Source organism: Paroedura picta, chromosome 1 (assembly GCF_049243985.1).
Source record: "Paroedura picta isolate Pp20150507F chromosome 1, Ppicta_v3.0, whole genome shotgun sequence".
Taxonomy (NCBI): domain Eukaryota; kingdom Metazoa; phylum Chordata; class Lepidosauria; order Squamata; family Gekkonidae; genus Paroedura; species Paroedura picta.
In genome coordinates this window covers 102,756,634-102,781,862 of record NC_135369.1, presented here as the reverse complement: position 1 = coordinate 102,781,862, position 25,229 = coordinate 102,756,634, and the positions used below count along the sequence as shown (strand labels likewise).

At 39.8% G+C, this 25,229-nt stretch overlaps 1 protein-coding gene and 1 long non-coding RNA gene across 7 annotated transcripts in view; one reads left to right on the top strand and one right to left on the bottom strand.

Annotated features, from left to right (window-relative positions):
* The window catches only part of EPM2A (EPM2A glucan phosphatase, laforin), a 57,630-nt gene that overhangs the window by 7,610 nt on the left and 24,791 nt on the right, over positions 1–25,229 (bottom strand). For 5 of the 6 annotated variants that reach the window (XM_077350737.1, XM_077350774.1, XM_077350764.1 and 2 more), the window contains 2 exons: positions 17,208–17,449; positions 7,967–9,374 (listed from right to left, as the gene is read on the bottom strand). In XM_077350737.1, coding sequence (XP_077206852.1) covers positions 9,100–9,374; positions 17,208–17,449 — 517 coding nt within the window. In that variant the 3' untranslated portion in view covers positions 7,967–9,099. Of the gene's footprint in view, positions 1–7,966; positions 9,375–17,207; positions 17,450–25,229 lie in introns of those variants that run through there. The other variant, XM_077350745.1, reaches the window with a different exon arrangement.
* Positions 2,190–5,673, top strand: LOC143843934 (uncharacterized). The gene is made up of 3 exons (XR_013233751.1): positions 2,190–2,346; positions 2,978–3,185; positions 5,573–5,673. It is a non-coding gene; the product is annotated as an uncharacterized LOC143843934 (long non-coding RNA).

Below are 25,229 nucleotides of genomic sequence, written 5' to 3'. Positions count from 1 at the left end.
AGCCATATTACCTATTGTTCTTATTAAAGTCTTCCCTTTAAAAAACTCCTGAAATGTTAACCAAGAATAAGATGTCTTCCAGTACAGACCATACCAAAGGACATAGAAAGAGTTAAATGATCTAGGACAAATCCCATAAGCCTTCAGAATTGCACAGTTTAAATGAACTACTGGGCAGGGAGCAGCTGCTACATGATGGTCTAATACACAGGAAACTGGTCCATTAGCTATAGTGGACTCCAGCTGATGGTTCTTATAGGTAACAACAAACACTTTAAATTGAGTTTGGAAGCAAGTAAAGAGTCAATGAAAGCATTTAAGAACATCTATTATGCATTCAAATCTATTAGTTCCTGTCAAATTTCTGGCTGCAATATCATCATTTTCTGGGTCTTCTTTAAGGTCAGCTCTAGGTAGAACATCGCAGTAGTCAGGCCCTAAGGTTACAGTACTGTGGATCCCCATTGCAAGATCACCTGGGACCCATTTTTGAAACTCTCTTTTACCACCATACTAATTTACTTCTCCAGCAGCTGCATTTGTTCAGCAAGCATCTATGTTTGTAACCAAGTCAGCAGGAATGATTTATAATACGATCCTGGTATTACCTGGTAATACACTTACATGGTAGTAAGCCCCATTCAATAAATGGGACTTGATTTTATTGATTTATTAATTTATTTATTATTTATTAACTGGCCAAGCTTGCTTGTGGTGGTTTAAAATAAAACCTCAAGAAAACGTCATTAAAAATACAATTATACAATTATAAGTCCCCAGACAGCATAACCCATTCAAATCCCTTCCAACCCATCAGTCCAGCATGGGCCGGGATAGCCCACCCCCTGTACACACCACCTAGCTAGCCTGGGGGGGGGGTTACCTCCTGCCCTAGCTGCTCAGGGTGTCTTGAGGAGGGACCCCAGATCTTCCACAGCCTGGCCTCAACCAAATGCCTGGTGGAAGAGTTTCATCTTGCAGGCCCTGCAGAACTGAGACAACTCTGTCAGGGCCATCAGCTCTTCTGGGAGCTCATTCCACCAGGTCTGGGTCAGGATTGAGATGGCCCTGGGCTGGGGACCAACAGCATATTCAAATCCACAAAGCGAAGAGCCCTGCTGGTGGCATAAGGAGACAGGCAGTCCTGCAGATATGTGGGGCCCAGACTGCAAATGGCCTTGAAGGTTAATACTAAAATCTTTAACGTAATCCGGAATGCAGTTGGCAACCAAATGCAGCTGCCTCAACACAGGCTAATTATGGGCTCTCCAATGTGATCTAGAGAGGTTCCTAGCAGCCACATTTTGTACCAACTGTAATTTCTGGCTCAAAGACAAGGGAAGGCCTGTGTAGAGCGAGTTACAGAAGTCTAGTCTGGAAGTGACTGTTGCATGTATTGCTGTAGCTAGGTGTTCTGGGGACAGGTAGGATGCTAGTAGCCTGGCTTGACATAGGTGAAAAACACCACCTGGGCTACTCTAGTGATCTGTGCCTCCATCGATAGGGAGGTGTCGGAGATCATCTCCAAATTCCTGGCCATTGGTACAGCCTCAAGCTGCACCCCATCCATCCAGGGAGGGGAGGTGCACTTCCTAGTCCTGTCCCCTTCTGTCCAGCCACAGGACCTCCCTTTTGGAGGAGTTTAGTTACAGGCAACTCTGCTTGAGCCACCCAGACACTACTTTCAAACATTTTGAGTAAACGTACATAAAACTATGCTGTCATATACTGTCAACAGGAGGGTGCACTATCTCTTCCAAACATTAGCAATGCTAACATCACCTTTATCTTATCTGGATTAATTTTTAATTTGTTCCTTGAGCCACATGACCACAGAGCCCATGGCACTAGGTCAGGATGGAAATGGCTGTTTAAGGAAATACATGTCATCAGCTGACTGATGACACTGTTCATTAAAGCTAGAAAAGAATTCACTTAATGGCTGAACATAGTTATTTGAAAGTAAAGGAAATATATCTGGGTGTTGTGGCACTTTAAATTGTGGTTTTGTTTTGCTTTTGCGGTTTTGCCTTCGTGTTACAGCTGACATATGGTTTTCAAGGTAAGAGATATTCAGAGATGGGTTGCCATTGCCTGCCTCTGCATCACAACCCTTGCGGTCTCCCATGCAAAATGCTATCCATAGCCAAACCTGGTTATCTTCCAAGATATGGTGGGATGAGGCTAGCCTGGGCCATCCGGGTAAGGCTAAATTATGATATATATTTAAGTTTATTCTATTCATGTTATAATCTTACGTATTCATGTAAAAGATGGAGTGTCCCTTCGTTTTTGATTTTGTGAGAAGAGCTGGCCCATGAATTGTATAGATCTACAAAGACTCAGGTAACAGTATTTTCCATATCTACTATACTATATGATAAAACAGAATGTGCCTTTCATAACCCAAATCATTAGAAGCTGGAAAGAACAACTGGGGAGAGATATTTCCATTACTGTGTGGGGGTTTTGTACACTTTCCATCAACATTCAGGCATTGTTTGTATCTGAGACAGGATACTTGTATAGCAAAATTATGATGATATTATCAGTATGCCTATTCTTACATTCATATAGCATTTATGCTAACAGAGCTGAATCTTATTGTTTAGAATGATAGAATTCTCTGCCTCAAAGACACTTTCATAAAGCTATACAGTACTCTTTGAGCCTCCTCCTAGTATGAATTTGCTATATGCTTGGAAAATAAGTTGGGCTTTAATAGACTGGGGCCATTTGGAAGTATTGAAAGACCTACAGCATGCTGAAATTAATAAATGGTATAGTTCTGCATGTACTTTTCTGTAATCCTTTAACAAAACAAAACAAAAAGCCCCATACTATTAAATATTCACCTGTGAAACAAATTTTAATTCCTTATATGAAAAAAGTGTAAGGCAAAGTACAATTTTTTCTTGAACCAATTTTGTCTGTATAATGAACAATGGATTCTATTTGTGAAATTTTGATTCAGCAGTTTGTCTGAGGTTGGAGCTCACTATCCACAGCAAGAACAAGAATCTGGCCAAGCTCAAGCCTCACTCTATCAAACCCCTGATGCCCAGACTCAACTGAAGACCAGCCAATGTACTTGGACACCAGGAGGAGTCAATTGGGATCAGGTTGAGGGATGTGGCAGCAATGCCAATGGCAGGAATCATCGGGAATCCTTATTACCTGCAGAGGTGAGCAACAGGAGCAATGGCGGTCAGAAAGTCCCAGCAACCTGCGGTGAAGCTAAGACAGGCTGGCCTGACAAAGTCAGCCTCAGAGGCCCAGCTGCAATAGGATGGAAGGAGGCCCAATGGGGTGGGAAGAAACCTCCCAGAAACCTCTGGCAGCAACTACCTGGGGGCCTGTCTCCTTTGGGGTGAGAGTATATAGCTCCCAAGATGATACGGGATGGGATAAGGTGGGTGGGGCCCTCTGGGGAGCTAAGGGAGATAGAACCAACCTTTCTCAAGCCTTGATGAGGGATGGGTTCAGTTCATTGAAAGGGAAGGGAAGCATGGAGGGAGGGACAATCATGGGACCCTGGGGAACTATCCATCAACTGGCAGGGCATGAAGACTGAACAGGAAGCCATGAAGATGAAAGACTATGGAGTGAAAGAGAATAAAGGAAACTCTTTCCAACAGGTTGAGGAGAAAGTAGGGTTGACAAACTCCTTGGCAAGGAGATGGGTTTCTAGCCCAGAGGAGGATCACAGTGGTGCCTCATTCTGAACCTTCCCTACACTACCTAGCATGATGGCAGAAGACAGTAAGCTCCCCAGAGCAGTTGCAGAGCATGACACAGTGTTTAAGTTTCAAGTAGGTATGCACATAACAAAATATCCAAACTGAAGATGTATATGAAAATCACTGCTTTGGTCATTGCTGTGATTTTCCAGAATAATATGAAAATGGGATTTGTTTGGTTATTTGATTTATTACCCACCGCTATCAAGCAAGTAATCTCGCGGCAGATTGCAACATAAAATAGGTCCCCAGATAAAACATTAAAACCACAACATAATCCGATGATGAGATATATTGATATATCTTGATATATAAAAATTCAACATCACCCCCTTTCCCAAAGAAATGTTTTGTTTTTGAGTTTGGGTTTTGCTAGCTGTATAGAGCATGTGCTCATGTTCTGGATTCTACTCATTTCTCAAGCATTGGCCTTTCTCCCTTCCAGTCGAATCCCTGCAAGGAAGAAGCACAGAGCACTTCTCGCCAATCACATTTAGAGACAAGCCACAAAGAGTCTCAATTCTGTTTCCTCATCTCCTTTGTGAGGGAACTCTTTTGTTCTTCTAGGGCTTGATAGAGAGCTGGGGCAGCTTGTTCAGGGACCTGTGAAAATAATTACCTTGGTTCATTTTGTTTGAGAGCCAGTGTGCTGTAGTTGTTATGAGCAGTTTGATTCCCCACTCCTCCACATGAAGCCTCTTGGGTGACCTTGAGCCAGTCACAGTTCTCTTAGAACTCTTTCAGCCCCACTTACCTCACAAGATGATTGCTGTGGGAACAGGAAGGGAAGATTATAAGTCTCATTGAGACTCATTAGAGTAGAGAAAAGCCAGATATAAAAGTTAACTCTTCTTCAACTTGGTTCTTTAGTAGGCAAGCAGCACTCTCTGCAGCAATACTGGTATAATTTGGTTGAAAAACAGCCCCTCTGAAAACTTTACCATGGAGCATAAGAGCAGGATGTTACTGACTTGCATGGGCTCCACTGAAAAATATTACAGCTCACAAAAGGCAATCCTTGGACACAGTTAAGGGGTTTAGGACTGGAATGAGGGAACCCAGATTGGAATGATGGTGATTGGGACCATATAAATTGGTCTGTGTCTGGAATACAGCCCCCAGAACGTGGATTCTGGTTTTAGGGGTCATAATTCCACTCTGTGGGCATTCATTCAAATCCCAGTACATTTGAACTACGCCCAAGAATCATCATTCTACTCCTAGAGACCATCATTACACTCTGGAGGCTGTCACTCCAAACCCAGGACAGGCTTTTCATAATCCTTTCTGCATTTTATTGCAACTTTTGTATACTGCAACAATGGAGCTCTCTTGTGATTTCTGGCTTCCATTGTAGCCAGTGGACCTTCTAGCCTCTCCCATTCCTGTAACTTGTTTTAGTACATCCCATAATTGGCAAGCCGAAAGGGATAGTTGTGTGCAAAGGAAGCAACTTTTTCTGTGTGAAATGAAACAGGCCACAGCAAGGAAGGTTGGCAAATGCAGATTTTTCAGTGGAAAATCAAGAATTTTTTCTTGTCATAGTCTCTGTATGAGTGGAAAAATGGAGACTTCATTTTTGAATAATGCATTGGCCAGAGAACTCAGAAAGAGCAACATTTTGTTCTCCATTTCTTTCAAGATGAATGCAGGGTGAACAATATATTTAGAGGTTTTCCACATAGCATTATTATATCTGTTCTGTCCAAAAGCGGTTTTGATTTGTCCCTGTTTCCCACATATTCCTTTGAGCCATTGTTTTTTGCCTCACATTTTTCCTCCCCTTGCCCTCAATTCTTTTGGGCCCACTTTTAACCCAATATTTGTCTTAGGACCAAAAAGTGCCTCTCATCTATTGCTGTAAGGCTGATCTGGCTGTCATTGGTGTTGGAAGGACCTCTGTATGGATTTCATTATTGTCCAGATAACAAGGTACATTTCTAAAATTGATTCACTGCTCTATTTCACTTTTCTGCCTATTTCTCCTTTTGTCCATCTCATAACCAGATTATTCAAGGTTACTTGATTATAAAGTTTCAGTTGTTGTTGCTCAGAGGTAATAACATTAAGGACTGAAAAGCAATTCACTTCCAATTTAATATGAGGCGCTGGATCACACTCATCTACTAACATGCATGCCACATTCTGTCCGTTGTTTAACCCATGTCACTTTTGGGTTAACCTTTTATTATTTCCACTCATAGTCTATGCCACCCTCAGCAAGTCCATTCTATATTTTTATCCCACTGCTAACTGATCATTTGGTTTAACTGCCATTTTTCTTCTTTACTCAAGAGACTCCTGATGTATCAGTTTCATAGGATGTTCAGGTGTGAGGTCAGGAGGGTTTGCATTAGTCCTCCATTTCTGCTATAAATTCAGTTGATCCCTTTGTCTCAGTGTGAATCATGCTGGTTTCCTCCAGCCACCCCTATTTGTTAATTCTCTCCTCAGAGGTTTCATTATACTGTAGAGTTTTTTGACTAGATGCCTCTTGCTACCGTTTGCTTTGGAAGTGAATTTTCAAACCTACCCTGGGGCAGGCCATTCCCTAACAACATTGGCGTTGGGATTCCATCAACACCTCTGTCTCCCCCAAACCATTCCATCCCAGTCTTTATAATGTACTTTAGCCACAAGCACTGTGAAAGCAGGTCCTTATGATATATTTTCCCTCAACTAGGGAAAGGGAAGCCGCTTTGAGACTCCTTTGGGTAGAGAAAAGTGGCATATAAGAACCAACTCTTCTTCCCTGTCTAATTCTTCACAGGGGCTTCTTAACATTTGAAGTCATTTGTATCAGTTACTATTCACTGTTTGGGGGCCATAGCTATTTGTTCAATGACATTTACTTGCTTCAGTGCAACAGGGCCTGTCTGTTTATTCAGTTTGAGGCAGTTTGTAATTCCAGTTCTCCTATTGGGACAACTGAAACTCGGTTTACCACACTGTTAATATTTCCTCCGTGTCCCTTCTCCACCCAGAGGTGTTTCCCTGATCTGTGTGGTTTGTCAAGCAGGTGAGGATTTTTTTTGTTTTGTTTTTCCTGGGTGACCCTTTTGACATAGGTTTTCCACTAATCAAAACTAACTGATCAATAATTTATGTGCCTTCTTACAGGGGTTTTGGCTGTTTGTCTTATACCAGCCAGCAATATTCACTTAGAAGCAGTGTATAAAACTGCTCCAATCCTTCATCTTAGGTTAGCGGTCCCCAACCTTTTTAAGGTTGAGGACCGCCTCCGGGGGTGGCGAAGAGCTGGCAGCCCGGGCGCTGGGCATGAGCGTTAGCGCCCCCTGGTGGTGAAAACGTGCATGCGCTGAGCTGCCACACATGCACGTTTTCACCACCAGAGGGCACTAACTCGCATGCACATTTGTGCCCACCGGCCGCGCCTGCCTCTTCCCCCCCCTCACAGCAAAAAGCTATCTGGGCCGCGAGTGAAGCGGCCACTTTGGCAACTGTGTGGCCTGGTGAGCTTCTCGCTGCGGGGGGGGGGAGAGGCAAGCGTGGCGGCTTGTCACCAAGGCCTTTGCGGCCCGACGACCCCTGCCTTAGGTCACACAATTAGTCATAGCTTTTCTTCTGCAATTCCCTAGCTGCCAGCTCTCTACTGCTCTCCTGCCATTTCCCAGTTCACTCTCCTCAGCATTCCCTCAGTTCTTATTGGTCATTCTTAGGGAGAGGTGAAACCTGCCTTGGTCATTACAACAACATGCCATAATATGTGCCTGTATCCTGATATCCAGCAACTCCCCCCCGCCGCCATATGTTTATTTTTGTGGGAATTTTATCTGTTTGCAAGGTGGTATTTATCATTTTAGATTCTAATGAGGACTGTTGTAGATATTTACATTTACAGTAAGTATCAGACAACTCAAAAGCAATTAACTAGATAGGTTTGACTCCTTTCTATTTGCCAAAAGAAAAACTTAAAAAAAAAAAGTTGCAGCCTCAAACATCCAAGCATTGGGATGAATCTTAGAGTGGAGTCTCCATAAGGACAATATGGCAGTTCTCACATTTGCACATGCCTAGCCCCTCTTCTGGCTGCAGATCAGTATAGTGATACAGCGCATAAAAATGGTATCAACAAGAATAAAGTGGTGCTGTATCACAGGTAGTGATGGCAGCTGGTGATGACAGCACCCTCACTCAGAAATCTGTAAGAAAATAAACCAGGGCAGCAGCTGGAAAACTGTGGAGGCAGGAAAGACATGCAGAACTTTGAAACAATTTTGCTATCATGTTGTCAGGTAAGAAACACAGAACAAGGGCCCTCATTTGGAAGAGAGAATGAGATGCTGAGCCTGAATGGTTTACAACAATCCTGTAATGGAGGCTAGTGTTGTTATACCTCCACAAATGGTTTTAGAATCAGAGAATCAGAGAATAGAGAATAATAGAGTTGGAAGGGACCTCACGGATCATCTAGTCCAACCTCCTGCACTATGCAGGACACTCACAAGTTTCTATGCATAGTCTAGCCCTATCAAAAGCACAGAAGATTGTTTGAGGTGAAGGGGTCAGGGTCATGTCAACCAAATGCGGGCTTGGGGCTCTTCCTTAAAATTCGTGTAGCCTAAGAAGTGACTCAGCGCTTAAGCAATACCAACAGGGCAGGCTCAGCAACTAAATATGTGTTCTTGAGGTACTACTTCTCTCAAGCAAAACAACCATACAGATTTTACAATTCAAAACAAGCTAATTTTTTAAAATTTCAGTATATTAAATTACACAGCAAGACTCACAACTTAGAATTACACACTTAAAATACATAAATTAAACTTAAATTCAAAATATATTTTTAGAAATTAAAAATCTAAATCATTACACATTGTAAGATCAAATTTTAGTTATGCATAACAAACAAATTAAGAAGAGTTGGTTTTTATATGCTGCTTTTCTCTACCAGAAGGAGTCTCAAAGCGGCTTACAATCACCTTCCCTTTCCTCTCCCCACAACAGACACCGTGTGAGGTAGGTGAGGCTGAGAGAGCCCTGATATCACTGCTCGGTCAGAACAGCTTTATCAATGCTGTGGAGAACCCAAGGTCACCCAGCTGGCTGCATGTGAGGGAGTGCAGAATGAAACACGGCTAAACCACTACACCAAACTAGCTCTGAGACAGTGCAAAGAGAGCATTGCACAAATTCCTTAAGTTTTGCGCATTCATTCCACTTTATTGCAGTTCCCACTTGAAATATGCATTCAGTTGTCATATCATGCTTCTTGTTCTTATGAGTAAGAATGATCTTCTCTTTTCTTCAGGCATTCATACTGCTTCGGGAGCCAAAGCATTGATTTGTCAAATGCTTGGGTTTGACAGCACGTCTACTGATTTCCTTTTTCTTCCCATTAAGGCTTGCATGAGGAGCGAAGAGGTCCAAATTTCTGAAAGAAATCCTCTTCAGCACGCATGAGAGCCTCTTCATCAATGTAGACAGCTGCTCTTCTGGAAGCCACAAAATACTGCACTTTCCTCAAATTCCATCCCAAGACATACTTTAACCAACCGCAAACTGCAGCTGTGGACCTGCCAACTCCTGCATTGCAATGAACATATACAGTATGCCCATTTTCCAGCAGCCCATGTAGGAGACAGACGGCCTGAGGCAACATCTGTACTCTTCCTATGAATAAAAACAGAACAACTGTCAAACATATGCCAAAGAAAGGCAGTTAGAAGCCTTATTAACAGTATATCTTTAGCATTCAGTGTGCTATGCAATCATTTCCAGAACAAGCTATATATAGTTCACTTGTTTTCATTGGTTAAAAAAACAAACCACACATGCTGTTTCATTTTGTGACTTGTATTTAGAGATTGCTTCATGATGCCAGGTTAATGATTTGCAGAAGAGCCAAAGGATTATTAATTCTTCAGTTTTGGGGGGTTTCAAACCATAATCCCTTTCCAAGGGTTTGACCACAGGCTTAGTCCTAGATATAAATGTGTGACAGTGTTTGCTGGATTGAAGCCCATTGAGCAACAATTCAACAATCCTTTAAAATGACACCTTACTTTTTCAAACAGTTTTCCACCCCAATCATAAATACTTGTTTCTACCTATGACACCAATTCAATTTGCTCTTTCAAAAAAAGATATTTTTATTTTAAAAAACAAGAAAATGCTACAAAAGGGTTACAAAAGAAAAAAAGAGGGAACATACAACAAAACCATATAGATCCCAAAACACAATACTCTACTCAGCCTTCCTAATGCTGTGACCCTTTAATACAGTTCCTCATGTTGTGGTGACCCCCAACCATAACATTATGCAAGTGTTCTTTCACGGAAATTAAACCAAAACTGACCAATGGCATGAAGATCCGTTTTTCATTAATGTATATAAATTGGGTTTTTTTTCTGCAGGGAGGTGGTGCTGGAGTGTGATGCGCTGCGCGGTTAGTGGGTGTGCATGGAGAGGATGGGCGCGCAGCTGCAGGAGCTGCATTGCCGCCACCTGGAGCCCAAAGCCACCGATCTTTCCTGCCACCTGGAGTGCCTGCCAGGAGACTGCACTGTGCTGGAGGCACAGCTGGAGCAGCTGGCAGCCGTGTGCAGGCACCTGCAGGAGGAATGGCAACAGTGGTGGTGCTCCCCACAGTCAAGCTGCTCACCCTGCTGTGACCCCTGTGAACGGGGTCCCAAAGGGTCCCAACCCCTGGGTTGAGAACCACTGCTCTACTGGGTATATAGATCAGAAAAAGAAACCTCTCCCTAACATCCCCTTTGATTACAATCTCCAGGACATTCTCCATAAAATCCTCACCTCAAACATCCCAAAATTCCAAACTTCACACTGATAATCTCATCTCCACCACATATCTACATTACATATCTCAGTATTTCTAGACACTGGTTATAGCTTTCAATATACCCAAGTTCAAAATAAAATCTATTATATATCTCACAATCCTTTTAAAAAGTTTTTCCTCCATAAAATCCACTTCCTTATACCTTTGTATTCAAAACTTATTCTCATTACATGCATTGCAATATTTATTTACATAATAAACATGCCATCTGTCCTCAGATTTTGAAATTGATGGAGTTGGAAGGGGCAATACAGGCCATCTAGTCCAACCCCCTGCTCAATGCTCAGTTTTTCAAGCAAATTGTTAATTTCACCATTACTGCACAATCATGATTTTTATGTTCCCATTCTTCTAGGGTTGGACAGACATTTGGTTTCCATTTTGCTGTGTCAGTATGTATTCTTTCAATTTTTTTGTCATTTGTTGTGATATTCCTATTAGCATATTCTTAGCTTTGATAAGGAATTTAAATTTTAATATATTCTACATGTATTTCTTTCCAATATCTTTTTGCTTTTCCACCACATATAGTAAAATGTTCCATATATATCGACATTTCCAACATTTTCTTTTGTAGTTTTTATCTACTTTCTCAATATCCTTTCGGGTAATGTAACACCTGAAAAATATTTTATATCAGTTTTCTCATAACACCTGACTGGCTGTGAACTTAATTTATTTTTCCCATAATCATTCCCATTGGTTCTGCATCTATTTAATTATACATTTTTCACTTGTTCTTATTTTTTATCTAAAGAAATAGCTTATATACTCAATGTAATAAATTATATTATCATTTTGTAATCAGCTATTTGAACTCAGTCATCTGAATTAAAGCTCTACATTCCATGTTGATGGTCTCCTTGTCTTGAAAATGATTAGTAATATAGCATCCATTGACTATTGATTCTATCATCTTTAATATCTTGCCAAGACTTGAGTTTTCCCCAAGCATTTACCATATTGCCACATGAATGCAGGTGCCTTAAATGAGAGTCCACGTTTATAATTACCTCTCCCAATCATGAAGTCCATGAAAGTGAAAGTCAGTTCTTGTCATGGAAGAAGAACTTTGCCTAATGATTTCTTTCAAGAAAATGACAACTTAAAACGGAGCAAAAGCATTAGCTGCCAATGAAATTATCTGTATTCTTAATTTCTGTATAAATTTTTTCACTGCACACATTTTTAGCCTATTTGTGGGTTATTTTCTCTGTGGACTAAGTTGGTTCCCCCCTCATTTGCCTGGTGGGGGAGTATTTGAAGAGATCAGAGGTCTGGCTCTGGTATGATGCAGTAAGAAAAGACCAGTTTGGCAGATTCAACAAATAGACAACTAATAGTATCTACCAGCATACTGTGTCTCATCATTTCAAGCATATAATAATAATGAAAAGACTCTGGACTTTAGGCTGTTTTTCTCCCCCTTCAGACAATGGGAAACATGAAAAAATCAGCATATTAAAAAACAAAAATACAGCTACCAGGGAAGCCCCCCCCCCCAATTTTTTAAATTTCTTTGCCTTATATGGGTGAAGTATAACAGATTAATATAGACTTTTAACAGTCAACAAATCAAATATGTGTGTGTGTGTGTGTGTGTGTGTGTGTATATATATATATATATATATGAGTTCCTATCTTTACATTTTTCTTATTTTTTTCTTTTCTTTTAATATAGTTGTGAATATGAAATGATTAGGAAATAAGCTACATTTTACATTTATTTTACTTTTATTTAAAATGTTTATTATATATGATAAATAGTTTATAAAAAGATTTGAGTCCATCTTCCCCTATTATAACACATATTCATTGGATGTAGCAGGGGAAAGAAGTTCAGACCCCTGGTGATTGATGTGGGGCTCAGGGTGATTGTAGTGGCAGGCTGGGTTTGGTGTCCAAGGACATAGTCATTGTAGTTTGGTTTCTTAAATAATATAGAATAAAAGTTGGTTTTATACCACATTTCTCACTTCCTGAAGGAGTCTCAAAGCTGTTTACAGTTGTCTTCCATTCCATTGTCTTCCCTTCAATTGAGCCAGCTTAGTGTAGTGGTTAGGAGTGCGGACTTCTAATCTGGTGAGCTGGGTTTGATTCCATGCTCCCCCACATGCTACCAGCTTGTTGACCTTGGGCTCACAAAGCACTGATAAAGCTGTCCAAGCAGTGCTGTCCAACCAGTAATATCAGGGCTCTCTCAGCCTCACCTACCTCATACAGCATCTGTTGTGGGGAGAGGAAAGGGAAGGCGAATGTAAGCCACTTTGAGATTCCTTCAGGCAGAGAAAAGTGGCATATAAGAACGTTGTTGTTGCTGTTGTTCTCCTCCTCATCCTCCTCCTCCTCCTTTCTCTCACCAGTTTAGAAGTCGCTGCTCTTAATCATTACCCCGTGTTGTAATAACAGTAAATTCCTCTATCTACATAGAAAAATAGTATTTCAAAAAATTATATAATATTTTTAAAAACAGAAGAACAAAAAGAATAATGGCAATTGGAACTCATAAAATAGACAAAGGGAAAGTAAAAGAATTGATGAAGATCAAAGCCCACAAAGAATGGGTGGAAGGACTATTGTAAATATTGATGAATTAGTAAATGCAACAATTTGTGGAAAGAACTCAGAGCATCCATAAAAGTATCCAAGAATCTGAGAAATGAATTCAGAAGAAAATTCCAAATATCCAGAGAAACATTCAAAAATCCGAGGGAAAAACACAAGAACATTCAAGGAGCATGTCAAGAATTATCAGTTGGACTGTCAGAAATTAATGCAAAAATACAAGACCAACACAAGAAATTTTAAGTATTAAAAAGAAGCAAAAAGAAATTGATATGTATCTAGAAAGACAGAATTCTTGGGTTCAGAAAGCAGCGGAAAGAATTGAAATATTGGAAACCTAATGCAGGAATAATAATCTGCATTTTTAGGCACACCAGAAGATTTTAGGAGGCTAAACATAGAAATGTCAGGAATTGCTCCAAGATTATTTAAAGATACAAGATTTTCCTGACATTGACCATATATTTAGAGTGCATTCAAGAATTTGCATTCAAGAATAAACTACCTCAAGATATACTGGTTACCTTCACTCATATGAAAACACAAGACACAATGTTAAAGTAGCAAAGAGAATCCTCATTTAAAGTAACTGAAAAAAATGCAGACCTTTTTGGACCTACCAACAAATGTGTTACGGAAAAGGAAAGATTTTGACTTTTTGATACAGATTCTACAAAAGAAGGAAATAAAATATCACTGGAAAATACCATTACAATAGAGGGAGACTTACCAAAATGAAAGTAATCAGAACAGAAGAGCAAACAAAGCTAATGACTGAAGAACTGCAAATGGAGAATCCATACAGAAGAAATGAAAGAAAATCCTCAAGCAACACAAAGCAAAGTTCACCTAAGAACTTAGAAGAAGAAACAGATGTGGCATCGCCATCAGGACAAAATGGATAAATTAAAAATAGTACCAATGAATATGAATAGACTGCAAAATGTATAAAAAATTTCAACCAACTTAAAAAGCAAAACACCGATATTTTATGCCTACAAGAAACTCACACAAAGAAGAAACATGAACACCTTTTTAAAATGATAAAAAGATAGGTAAAATATATCTTGCTTCAGCCCTAAACCAAGTGTGGAGTAGCTGTTTACATAAAGAGCCCACAATTAGAATAGACAAATTAAGAAATCCGGAGGCAAAATACTTAACTTTAAAAATGAGAGTTCTGAAAGGTAAGGTATATATGCTAGCAACAATATATGTGCAAAACATTGCCAAAGTTAATTTTTGTGAGTTTTTTTAAACCATACAAGAATTTAACATCCTCTTGTGTGACATTCTACTATCCTAGCAATTTATATATCTCACCCTGAGCTCCTATATTATGGCACAATGTAGCATATTATATTTTCAACAACCATTCAAACAAGCCACTTCTAAATGGATCCCGTTTTATGGTACCTGTAAAGTAAATATATGATAGTGAGAAAGAGAACCTCATTATTACATTTAACCATCCATTCTTAATCTGAAAGCAGAAAAAAAATTGAGTCCAGTGGCAGTGATTTACAAGACTTTGACAATAAGACTTGCTCCACAAAAATAATGCACATCACTATTAGCATTATTTCTACTGTATATCTCTCCTTACAGAGTACTAGGGTTAATTTTGTTGTTGTTGTTGCTATCAAATTGCAATCCCTTTATGGTGACCCCACAGTGGTCTCCATCCAAGTATTAACCAAAGCTGACCCTGCTCATCTTCCCAGATCAGATGAGATCAATCTAGCCTGGGATTTTCTATACTATATGTATCATACAAATAATATAGAGCAGTGGTTCTCAACCTTGGGGTCCCGACCCCAAGTGGGGTCACCTGATCCCTTCCACGGGGTCGCCAGGTTGGTGGCCATGGCGGCAGCCAATGGCTGCAGCAGCTGGCAGCGGCGGGCGGCAGCAGTACTAGTGGCTGGTGACAGTGGCTGGTGGTGGGTGGTGGCCAGTGGACAGCGGAGCCATGGCACTGGCCGCCTCCACGCTGCCTCCAGATTGTTGTGTGCCTGCGCGTGCACCTGCACACATGTGCATGCCGCCCCTGCTGCAGTTGGGGTTGCGGCATTCCTGCGGTTGAGAACAGCTGATATAGAGGCTCCTGGAAGGAACTCATGTATATTATTTCAATGCTATTAGTGTAATATCTAGAGCTATTTCTAACATTATTTGCCCTAATAAAGTGATTTACATGATGAGCAACCTTAGCATATACTGCCCCAGGTAGAGCAATAGTAATAAGTATAATATGGATATTGGACCAAATATACTCAGTCTTTGCCTTTAAAAGTTTGTTATTCCTTTATTAATAAACACAGAGGGGAAAAGGCTTTGTGTGCAGTTTGTATCTGGTGTCACTTAAATGTCCTGCAGGTTATTATAATTTTTAAAGAATGGAATGAAATTTCTGCCAACACAAACCAAAAGTTTTATTTAATGTAGTATAACAACAGAATATAATTGACAGGAAAAAAATACTTCACTGATTTTTCAAGACAACTTTCCTTGCAGAGAATGTTAAATGTATGCTGATTCAAGACAATTTAGACAAATGTACTAAAAATTCCACTGAGGTAAGAAAATTAAATAATTGCTTAAAGACCTCCTACATAGATGGTGCTTGTGACTAATGCAATCATATATCAGATACTCTTTGTAGTTTCAAGTTTTTGCTTACTTACTACCAAACAATTCAGCTTCACTGAGAAATATGATTTGTCAAAATTATGGAAAAGAGAATGTGCATAACAATGCACTGATGATGTGGCACAATGTTGAAATGTAATTTGGATACTGTTTGGCATCCAAATGTTAGAAATGAAAGTAAATTCATACTTATCAATAATTCTTTGCTATAGATAACTGCTGCTCTACAGTGTAGTAAGAAATTTGTGGTCTTTCTTATTTCATGTATGCAGGTATACTGGATAAGGTAAAATGTAGCATGTGTGTAATTTTCATGGCCAGGTACATTGGTTGGGAAAATTATAAACGTCTTATTTCAAGTGATAGTGTATATGTGCAATATCCAATTTAATACTTGAGTTTTTGTCTTTTGGATGATATTATTACAGTGTATCTCATTTAACAGTTGACTTGGAACTTCTCATAACTGTAAAATAGGATATAGTTTTGCATGTAGATATATCTCATGAGGACACCTTTGTTATGCCATTATTAGGGGAAGAGTAATTTAGAAACATTGGTTTCCAAAGTATGAGGTGGAACTTCCTAAGAAAGCAGGAATAGCAGATGAAGTGGCCTGTGGGCTGTCCATAAATAAAATAAAGTTGTATTATTCAATGACAGTTACATAGCTCTACAGACAGTCACTAACCTCTAGGAACTGGGACTCCATAGGTCTCTCACAAGCACAGGGAAACAAGAAGATCCAGCCCAGCCTATACTGCCAGTTTCTTATAGTGAATTTGGAGAATGTAATCTCAGAAGTAAAGTTAGACATGCAAATTTAAACTAAACACACACACACACTTCCACACAATTTAAAACTAAAACTTAAACATACTCCACAAAAGGAGAACATAAAGGTAGGGAGAGAGAGAGAGAGAGAGAGACAGAGACAGAGAGCGCAATAGGAGATATACTTTGAGGGAAATGGAAATTATAGATAATTTATGAGGTGTAGAAATCCTCTGAAAGAAACATCAGAGGGTGACTGGCACCCTGGATGCATGAGTGGATATCACTCAGCAGACAAGATTCAAGTGGGTAGCCATGTTGGTCTGAAGCAGCACAACAAAACCTTTAAGACCAACAAAGGTTTATTCAAGGCGTGAGCTTTTGAATGCAAGCTCGGTTTTGTTTTGTTAGGCAGGGGACAAATAAACTAGCCATGATTCACAGAGATGCAGAGCATGGCAAAATTAACTAAAGATAATACAAGCAGGATCAAGCCACAACCAAGGAGGAAAACACTGGGTAAGTAGCCTGTTAATTTGTAAACAAATTGCAGGGAGAATAATAGTAACTTACAAGAAAGTTATAACCAATTGTTCACACAATGCAACTATTTTTTTTCCTCAGCAAATTCTGCTGAAGGTAAAAACATTACCTTCTGTGCTCATGTCTGGTGTTGGCATCCAGACATAAGCAAGGTCTTCTTCTTTGTACAGCTTCATGAGAACCTCTGGGGTCATAGGTTCTGGATAGCGGTTACATCCCCAGGAATTCTGAACAATATCCCATTCGGTCTGGAAATTCATTATAGCTGTAATACCCAACTCATGTTTTAGCTTCACAGTCACATGCTCCACTTGACGAGGGCAACTTCCCAGCCATAGATTTGGCAAAATTCTATCAGGGATAAATATGTCAAAATACTGCACGTTAAAATACTAAAGAGATTTTCTATAATCAATCATTATAACATGAAACATAGCTATGCCTTCAATAGCAGCCTGAATTGCTGCACAAGCTGCCCACACTTGTTGTAATTTGTGCTTACTTAGTGGACATAGAATCATAGAATAATAAAGTTGGAAGGGACCTCATGGGTCCAATCTAGTCCAATCCCCTGCACTATGCAGGACACTGACATCCCAATCGCTCATGTACTGTAACCTGCCACCCCTTTGCCTTCACAGAATCAGCCTCTTCATCAGATGGCTATCTAGCCTCTTTAAAAATTTCCAAAGATGGAGAACCCACCTCCTCCTGAAGAAGCCTGTTCCACTGAGAAACCGCTCTGTCAGGAACTTCTTCCAGATGTTTAGATGGAATTTCTTTTGAATTAATTTAATTCCATTAATTCTGGTCTGTATCTCTGGGGCAAGAGAGAACAATTCTGCTCCATCCTCCATATGGCACCCTTTCAAATACTTGAAGATGGTTATCAGATCCCCTCTCAGTCGTCTCCTCTCTAGGCTAAACAGACCAAGCTCCCCCAACCTTTCTTTATATGTCTTGGTCTCCAAACCCCTCAGCATCTTTGTTGCCCTCCTCTGGACACATTCCAGTTTGTCAACATCCCTCTTCAATTAGGGTGCCCAAAACTGAACACAGTACCCCAAGTGAGGCCGAACCAGAGCAGAGTAAAGCGGTACCATCACTTCCCGTGATCTGGACATGATACTCCATTTGATACAGCCCAAAATCCCATTTACCTTTTTAGCCACTGAGTCACACTGCTGACTCATGTTCAATGTTTGGTCTACTAAGACTCCTAGATCCTTTTCGCACATGCTACTGCCAAGACTAGTCTCCCCCATATTATATTGGTGTATATGGTTTTTCCTCCCTAAATGCAGAACTTTACATTTGTCCCTATTGAACTTCATTTTATTCAGTTTAGCTCACTTCTCAAGCCTATTAAGATCATCCATACAGTCCCCAAAATGACAGAATGATCTCAGTTCGAATCCAAGGCAAACCATTCAACATCACAGTAATCCAGGTCTATGCCCCAACCACTGCTGCTGGATGAAGTTGACCAGTTCTATGAAGCCCTACAACACCTTCTAGAAGCAATGGCAAAAAATGATGTGCTTATCATCATGGGGGATTGGAATGCTAAAGTAGGAAGCCAAAAGCTAACCGGGATAACAGGCAAGTTTGGCCTTGGAGTACAAAATGAAGCAGGGCACAGGCTGGTAGAATTTTGTCAAGAGAATACAATGGTCATAGTAAACACTCTTTTCCAACAACCCAAGAGACGACTCTACACATGAACATCACTGGACGGTCAACACAGAAATCAGATTGACTATGTGCTCTGCAGCCAAAGATGGAGAAATTCTATACAGTCAGTAAAAACAAGACCAGGAGCTGATTGTGGTTCAGATCATCAGCTTCTTGTTGAAAAATTTAGGCTTGAAATGATTATCGTTTAATGAGGTACTTATAGGTATCAACTAAAATTCCCTCTATTATGTGATAGAGCTCTAATTCCCCTAAAGTGCTAACTTCTAAAAACTAACACTGAAGTGATAAAGACTTGTTAGCTCTATTCTTCTGTATTTTTCATTCCAAGAATTCAAGAAATTTAGCAAAATAAAAAAATACATGCACACCTGCCTGTACCCACTGTATTTTGAAATTGGCTATTTAGTCAGAGTATTAATGACAATTATGGATGATACTAGAAGAAATTTGGGAGACTAAGCCTTTTCAGTCTAATGGCTGGAGGTCCATTTGATCCCCCCTCCCGCTATGATGTCATTATTAGAGCAGGGATACAGGAATGAACACAAAGTTTGTCTGCTTTCTTTTGCCATTGTCCTTTGCTCTCAGTGTACATAAAAACTGTCAGGAATGGAGAAGAAGGCAAGCCAACTAAAGGTCATAACAAACAAGATATTGGAAGAGTCATGATCAGACCTAAATTTCAACCAAGTGGTACTACAAACTACATAGAAAAGAGAGAGATTAATTCAGGCTTTCTCAACCAGGGTTTCATGACACCCTGCGGTTTCTTAACAGTTCTGGAAGGATTTGCCAAACGGGTGCAAGTTAGTTAATTTTTAATGTATTTTTCAAATCTGTTGAACATTCATTGGGTGATATGGTCATGTCAACCCACCTGCCCCTCCCAAAGTGGCCAGTGATGGAACTGGTGGGGGTGGGAAGGAAAGGAGCTCTGTGTGGGTGTGTACACAGCTATGCTTCCCAACCATATTTTGCATGATTGTGCCACTTCTGGGGTTTCTTGAAGACAGAAGAATGTTTCAGGGGTTTCTCAATGGTAAAAAAATTGAGAAATGCTAGTTTAATTATTTAATATACATAGAGTTTAGCACATCCATGGTTTCTCCTAGTGAAATTGAACTCTCCCTGGTTGTTATTAACCTAATCATTATATTCCAGCATCTCATTTGTTTTGACCCTGACAGATACTTCCATCCTCAAAGCAATTGGCTTTTTTGTTTTCCAATCCCGTATTCCAAGCCTGGCATTTCTATTTTGAATAGACTAAAGAAAAAATGGAGCCAACAAAGGCAGAGTGAACGTAGAATTCTGTAAAGTCAAATACACAATTCATTTTTGTCTGTCCATATCCTTTTAATTATTTTAATGATGCCAGAGCATGAATGCTTGGATGATTCCCTGCCCAGCTTTGCACATTCTTAATTAAATTCAACAATTCACTCCGGATACAGCTGAAGCTACAAATGCTTTCATTTAATCAATACACTTTGAATCGTCATCTTACCCACAGAGATGTAGTGGGCCCAAAGCTGTAAAAGATCATTGCTGTTCTAACACTGTGCACTGCCACTTGGAAGCATTAAGAAAAAAAAGATCAGGCTCATAAAATTCCTTCTAGTCCCATGAGCAACCCATCCATGTCCAGAAGCCTTGTAAAAGCAGCTCTGCGTAAGCAGACTTTAAGTGGTGTATTTAACTTGTTTATCTATAACGGGGCACTATATGGCCATCACCTATGGTTAAGGCTAAACACTTGGCAAAATTAAGCTCCTTTTCAGAAATAATTGGCAATAAAGTCCCTCGCCAGCCATTAAATCTGTTTATATTGCTGATTCTATTTAGATGAAAGCCAGTGCATTTTTTAACATCAATGAATTCTTCCTTTAGCATCTACTTCATCAACCCTAAGTTTTCAGGAACTGCAGCTCACTCACTCGCTCTCTTTGAACAATCAAGCATTCTGATTCAGTTTCTCTTAAAGTCACTTGGAACTGTCCTTGGCAAGCAGGACAGTTCAATGGGACTTAATCCTAGGAAAATCATAGAATCATAGAATCATAGAGTTGGAAGGGGCCATACAGGCCATCTAGTCCAACCCCCTGCTCAACGCAGGATTAGCCCTAATCATCCTAAAGCATCCAAGAAAAGTGTATCCAACCTTTGCTTGAAGACTGCCAGTGAGGGGGAGCTCACCACCTCCTTAGGCAGCCTATTCCACTGCTGAACTACTCTGACTGTGAAAAACTTTTTCCTGATATCTAGCCTATATCGTTGTACTTGAAGTTTAAACCCATTACTGCGTGTCCTCTCCTCTGCAGCCAACAGAAACAGCATCCTGCCCTCCTCCAAGTGACAACCTTTCAAATACTTAAAGAGGGCTATCATGTCCCCTCTCAACCTCCTTTTCTCCAGGCTGAACATTCCCAAGTCCCTCAACCTATCTTCATAGGGCTTGGTCCCTTGGCCCCAGATCATCTTCGTCGCTCTCCTCTGTACCCTTTCAATTTTATCTACGTCCTTCTTGAAGTGAGGCCTCCAGAACTGCACACAGTACTCCAAGTGTGGTCTGACCAGTGCCGTATACAATGGGACTATGACATCTTGTGATTTTGATGTGATGCCTCTGTTGATACAGCCCCAAATGGCATTTGCCTTTTTTACCGCTGCATCACACTGCCTGCTCATGTTTAGTTTACAATCCACAAGTACTCCAAGGTCTCGTTCACACGCAGTGTTACCTAGAAGCGTATCCCCCATCCAGTAGGCATGCTTTTCATTTTTCTGACTCAGATGCAGAACTTTACACTTATCTTTATTAAATTGCATCTTGTTCTCATTTGCCCATTTTCCATTGTGTTCAGATCTTGTTGAACTCTGTCTTTATCTTCTGGAGTATTTGCCAGTCCTCCCAATTTGGTGTCATCTGCAAACTTGATGAGTAGTCCCTCCACCCCCTCATCTAGATCATTAATAAATATGTTAAAAAGTACCGGGCCAAGCACCGAGCTCTGTTTGTGACATCTAAATGTTCTCTTGGGATGTCCCTATGAGGTGTCATTGATGAAGGAAAATTCTAACACTTAGCAGCAGTAGGATCTGTTCATTTCCTATTATATTATAGCATGCAGTTGTTATATTATATTATAGCATGCAGTTATGTGCACTTTAGCAGATATGCAAAAACAGCAACAACCTGGCTGAAGAAAGGGATGGATAGAAGATTTTTATACCCCACTTGTCACTACTCAAAGCAGCCCCAAAAGCTTACAATCACTTTCCCTTCCTCCCCTCATAACAGACACTTTGTGAGGTAGGTGGGGCTGAGAGAGCAGCCCTGGGATGAGCCCAAGGTCACCCAGCTGGCTGCATGTGGAAAAGTGGGGAATCAAAACCGAGTCTCTAAATTAGAGTTCATCACTCTTAAACACTATACCATGCTGGCTCTTACCACACTTGATTGATTAATGAAGACCATATATTACTAAAACAATGAAGCTATAAAATTACCGAGTGCTATTCATGATTTTGATCAAGTTCAGGATGAATTGAATTCAGTATTTAGAATCTTTCTTATTCACTACACTACTGAAACCACATAGTATAAGAAAATTCTACTGCAGGGTTTTTAATTTACTGGAATTAATTAGGCTGCACTACATTTCCCCCTCTTCTCACCATTGGTGGCACCATGGTGAAAATTAATTAAGCACTGGCAAATTTTCTTTTTAGATGCAATTTAGTCTACTTATCTGAGATATTCACATGGGCATGTACTTGGCAACTAAAAGAAAAGCCTGTTTTTGGTCGCCACTTAACAACACAATGGCTATGAAACAAGATGCCAACATTTAAAAACTCAGTGCTTTGTGACATCTAAACTAGTTTAGTCACCTGCAAGGTGAGCAGCCTATGGGGATTTCATCTCAATTTGGCAACATAAGAGCAGAAAGCAACATACACTGCTAAGCATATAACTAGAGTTAAACGGACGCAACATATTTTAAAAATCCCAGATAAAGCATGAAAGGGAAACTATTTAAATGAGATATATGTCATTATACCGAGGCATACGTTGGCATTATAAGGCTGTACATGTCTCTCCTTAAGAAACATCTGACTATGGTTATTCTGTTCACATCTGTTTAGATTACTGCATTCTTAGAATTACATTGTTAAATGGCTACCTACTCCCATATAAGGCTGCCAGTTTTTTGAGTACACTTTTGCAGGCCCTATCTAGATGGTTCAACTTTCTGATTTAGGATCAACGGGCAATGAGCCAGGGCCTTCCCCACATCCTTTCTATGCATTTTTGGTTGCCACTGAAACTGAATTTGTTGATTCATTCTATTGGGTGGTATATATTTCACAGCATGACTCTATACAGTTGTGTAGTAGCATAGTTTGGTGTTTGTGGAAATGGTTAATTTTACCTTTATTGCAATGAAATCTGTATCACTATGGCCCATTTTCTTGGGGTTAATTTGAATGTGAGAAAAAGTACTGCCAAATGACTTCACATGTTTTAGGGGAAAATATGGAATGAGACACATCCTGATTTTCGAGTTGTCAGTGTTGCTTAATCAATAAAGAGAAATGAAATACATACGTCAAGCAGGTTGGCAAACTGATAGAGCCATTTTTATCATAGTTTGCAGGGGATTTGAAAAACATTCTTCACTGTTATACAAGTTATATATCTGGCTCCTGAGTATCACAGTAAAATTTCCCACTGCATACAATTAAAGTTGGGAATGGGAGTTTGTTTTTGTATTTTTTTTTAAATGAGCCTCTTAAGTGTACTCTTTACAAGCACAACTGCAATTCAACTGCATGGGGTTTTGTTTTTCCTGTTTTATTTTGCGAAAACAAGAAGTCTCTTCGGAAAAAACAGCAATATTTCTGTAATGTGTTTACTTTAGAAATAATTCAGTGTTGTTCTGAAGACATATAGGCAAACTAAAGATAACAAGACGTAGGTCTGGTTTCTGGTAAACTACAGGCTAAAACACAAATCCTTTAAATAAGACCAAATAATATAGTATCGTCTGCAGATTTTGCTATCCATCAGAATTTGAACTTTTTTGCATGACAACCAATCAACCTCATACAAAGTGGTTGGGGAGAGCAGCCCACTGTGGTCTTGTGTTTCCAGGATTAGTGAGGAAGTAGAAACATCACAGAGTATGCTGTTACATCTCTGAGTTCAAACTCTCTTTCAGCATTCCCAGAAACAGTGTGAAAGCTACTAATGATATCTGTGACTCTTCACCCATTACAGATGTTTACTAGCTCAGCAAAGGACTGTTGTTAAAGCTGCTGCTGTTTGGGATGGTTGAGTGGGCTTTGAGGGACCAATGACAATAGATGCCAATGTAATCTCTTTGATAGTTTAGAGTTTTTATAATGGTGTTCTGTCCAGACAGAAAACCCATGAAAACCCAAGGGACATGAATTAAAGTTGGGAATAGGAGAATTTTTAAAATAAGATGCTTAAGTGCATTCTTTATCAAGTACAACTGCAATTCAACTGCACAGGGTTTTGTGTTTTCGTCTTTTATTCTGCAAAAACAAGAAGTCTTTTGGGAAAAAACAGCAATAATATTTGCTTTCTTTAAAAATCATGCAGGTTGGATTAAAGATTTATTGGCAAACTAAACAGAAAATGTTAAATTTGGTTTCTGATAAACTACATGCGGCTTTACCTCATAAAATATGAAAGCTTTAAATAAGCCCTGGTCAATATACAGGCCAAAGACAATGTAGTCCCTTTTCTGGATTTTGCTGTCCACCCAAATTTGAACTGGTAGGCAATATAAGTTGATCAAGAAGAGTAGCCCACTGTGAGTTCTTTGGTCTCGTGTTTCCAGAAATAGGAAAAGGGGACATCACAGAGAATTCTATTATGTATCTTTGAGTTCATACTCTGTTTCAATGTTACTAGACAGTGTGAATGCTGTTTGTAAGACCTATGACTCTCCATCTATTACAGGTGTTAACTAGCTTAGTATAACTACTGAAAGGTCTCATTTTCCTGATTAGGTCTGAGTTGTACCTAAATATATTTGACTTATGCCACATTCTTTTCACAGCCCTGGTTGGAATTGTTTTCTTTCAAACCCACTGAATAAAATGACTGCACAGTGAGGATCCACTGATATTATCTGAAGAAATGAGCTGTCCTTCAAGGACATCTGGAATAAACATTAGTCAGTCTTTAAGGTCCCACAATACCCTGTTCACCTTTGCTGATGGCAGCAGTGCAGCATAAGGATTGTTTCTGTTTACAGAAAATGTGAGCTGGTATGAATGGTCAGAAAGCAATTATTAGCAATACTGAAAGGAATAAAGAAAACACCTGCAAAAATGGTAAAACTGAAGAAGTGATTTTTCAGAAGTCAACACAAAAGGATAGTCAATAAGTAAAAGG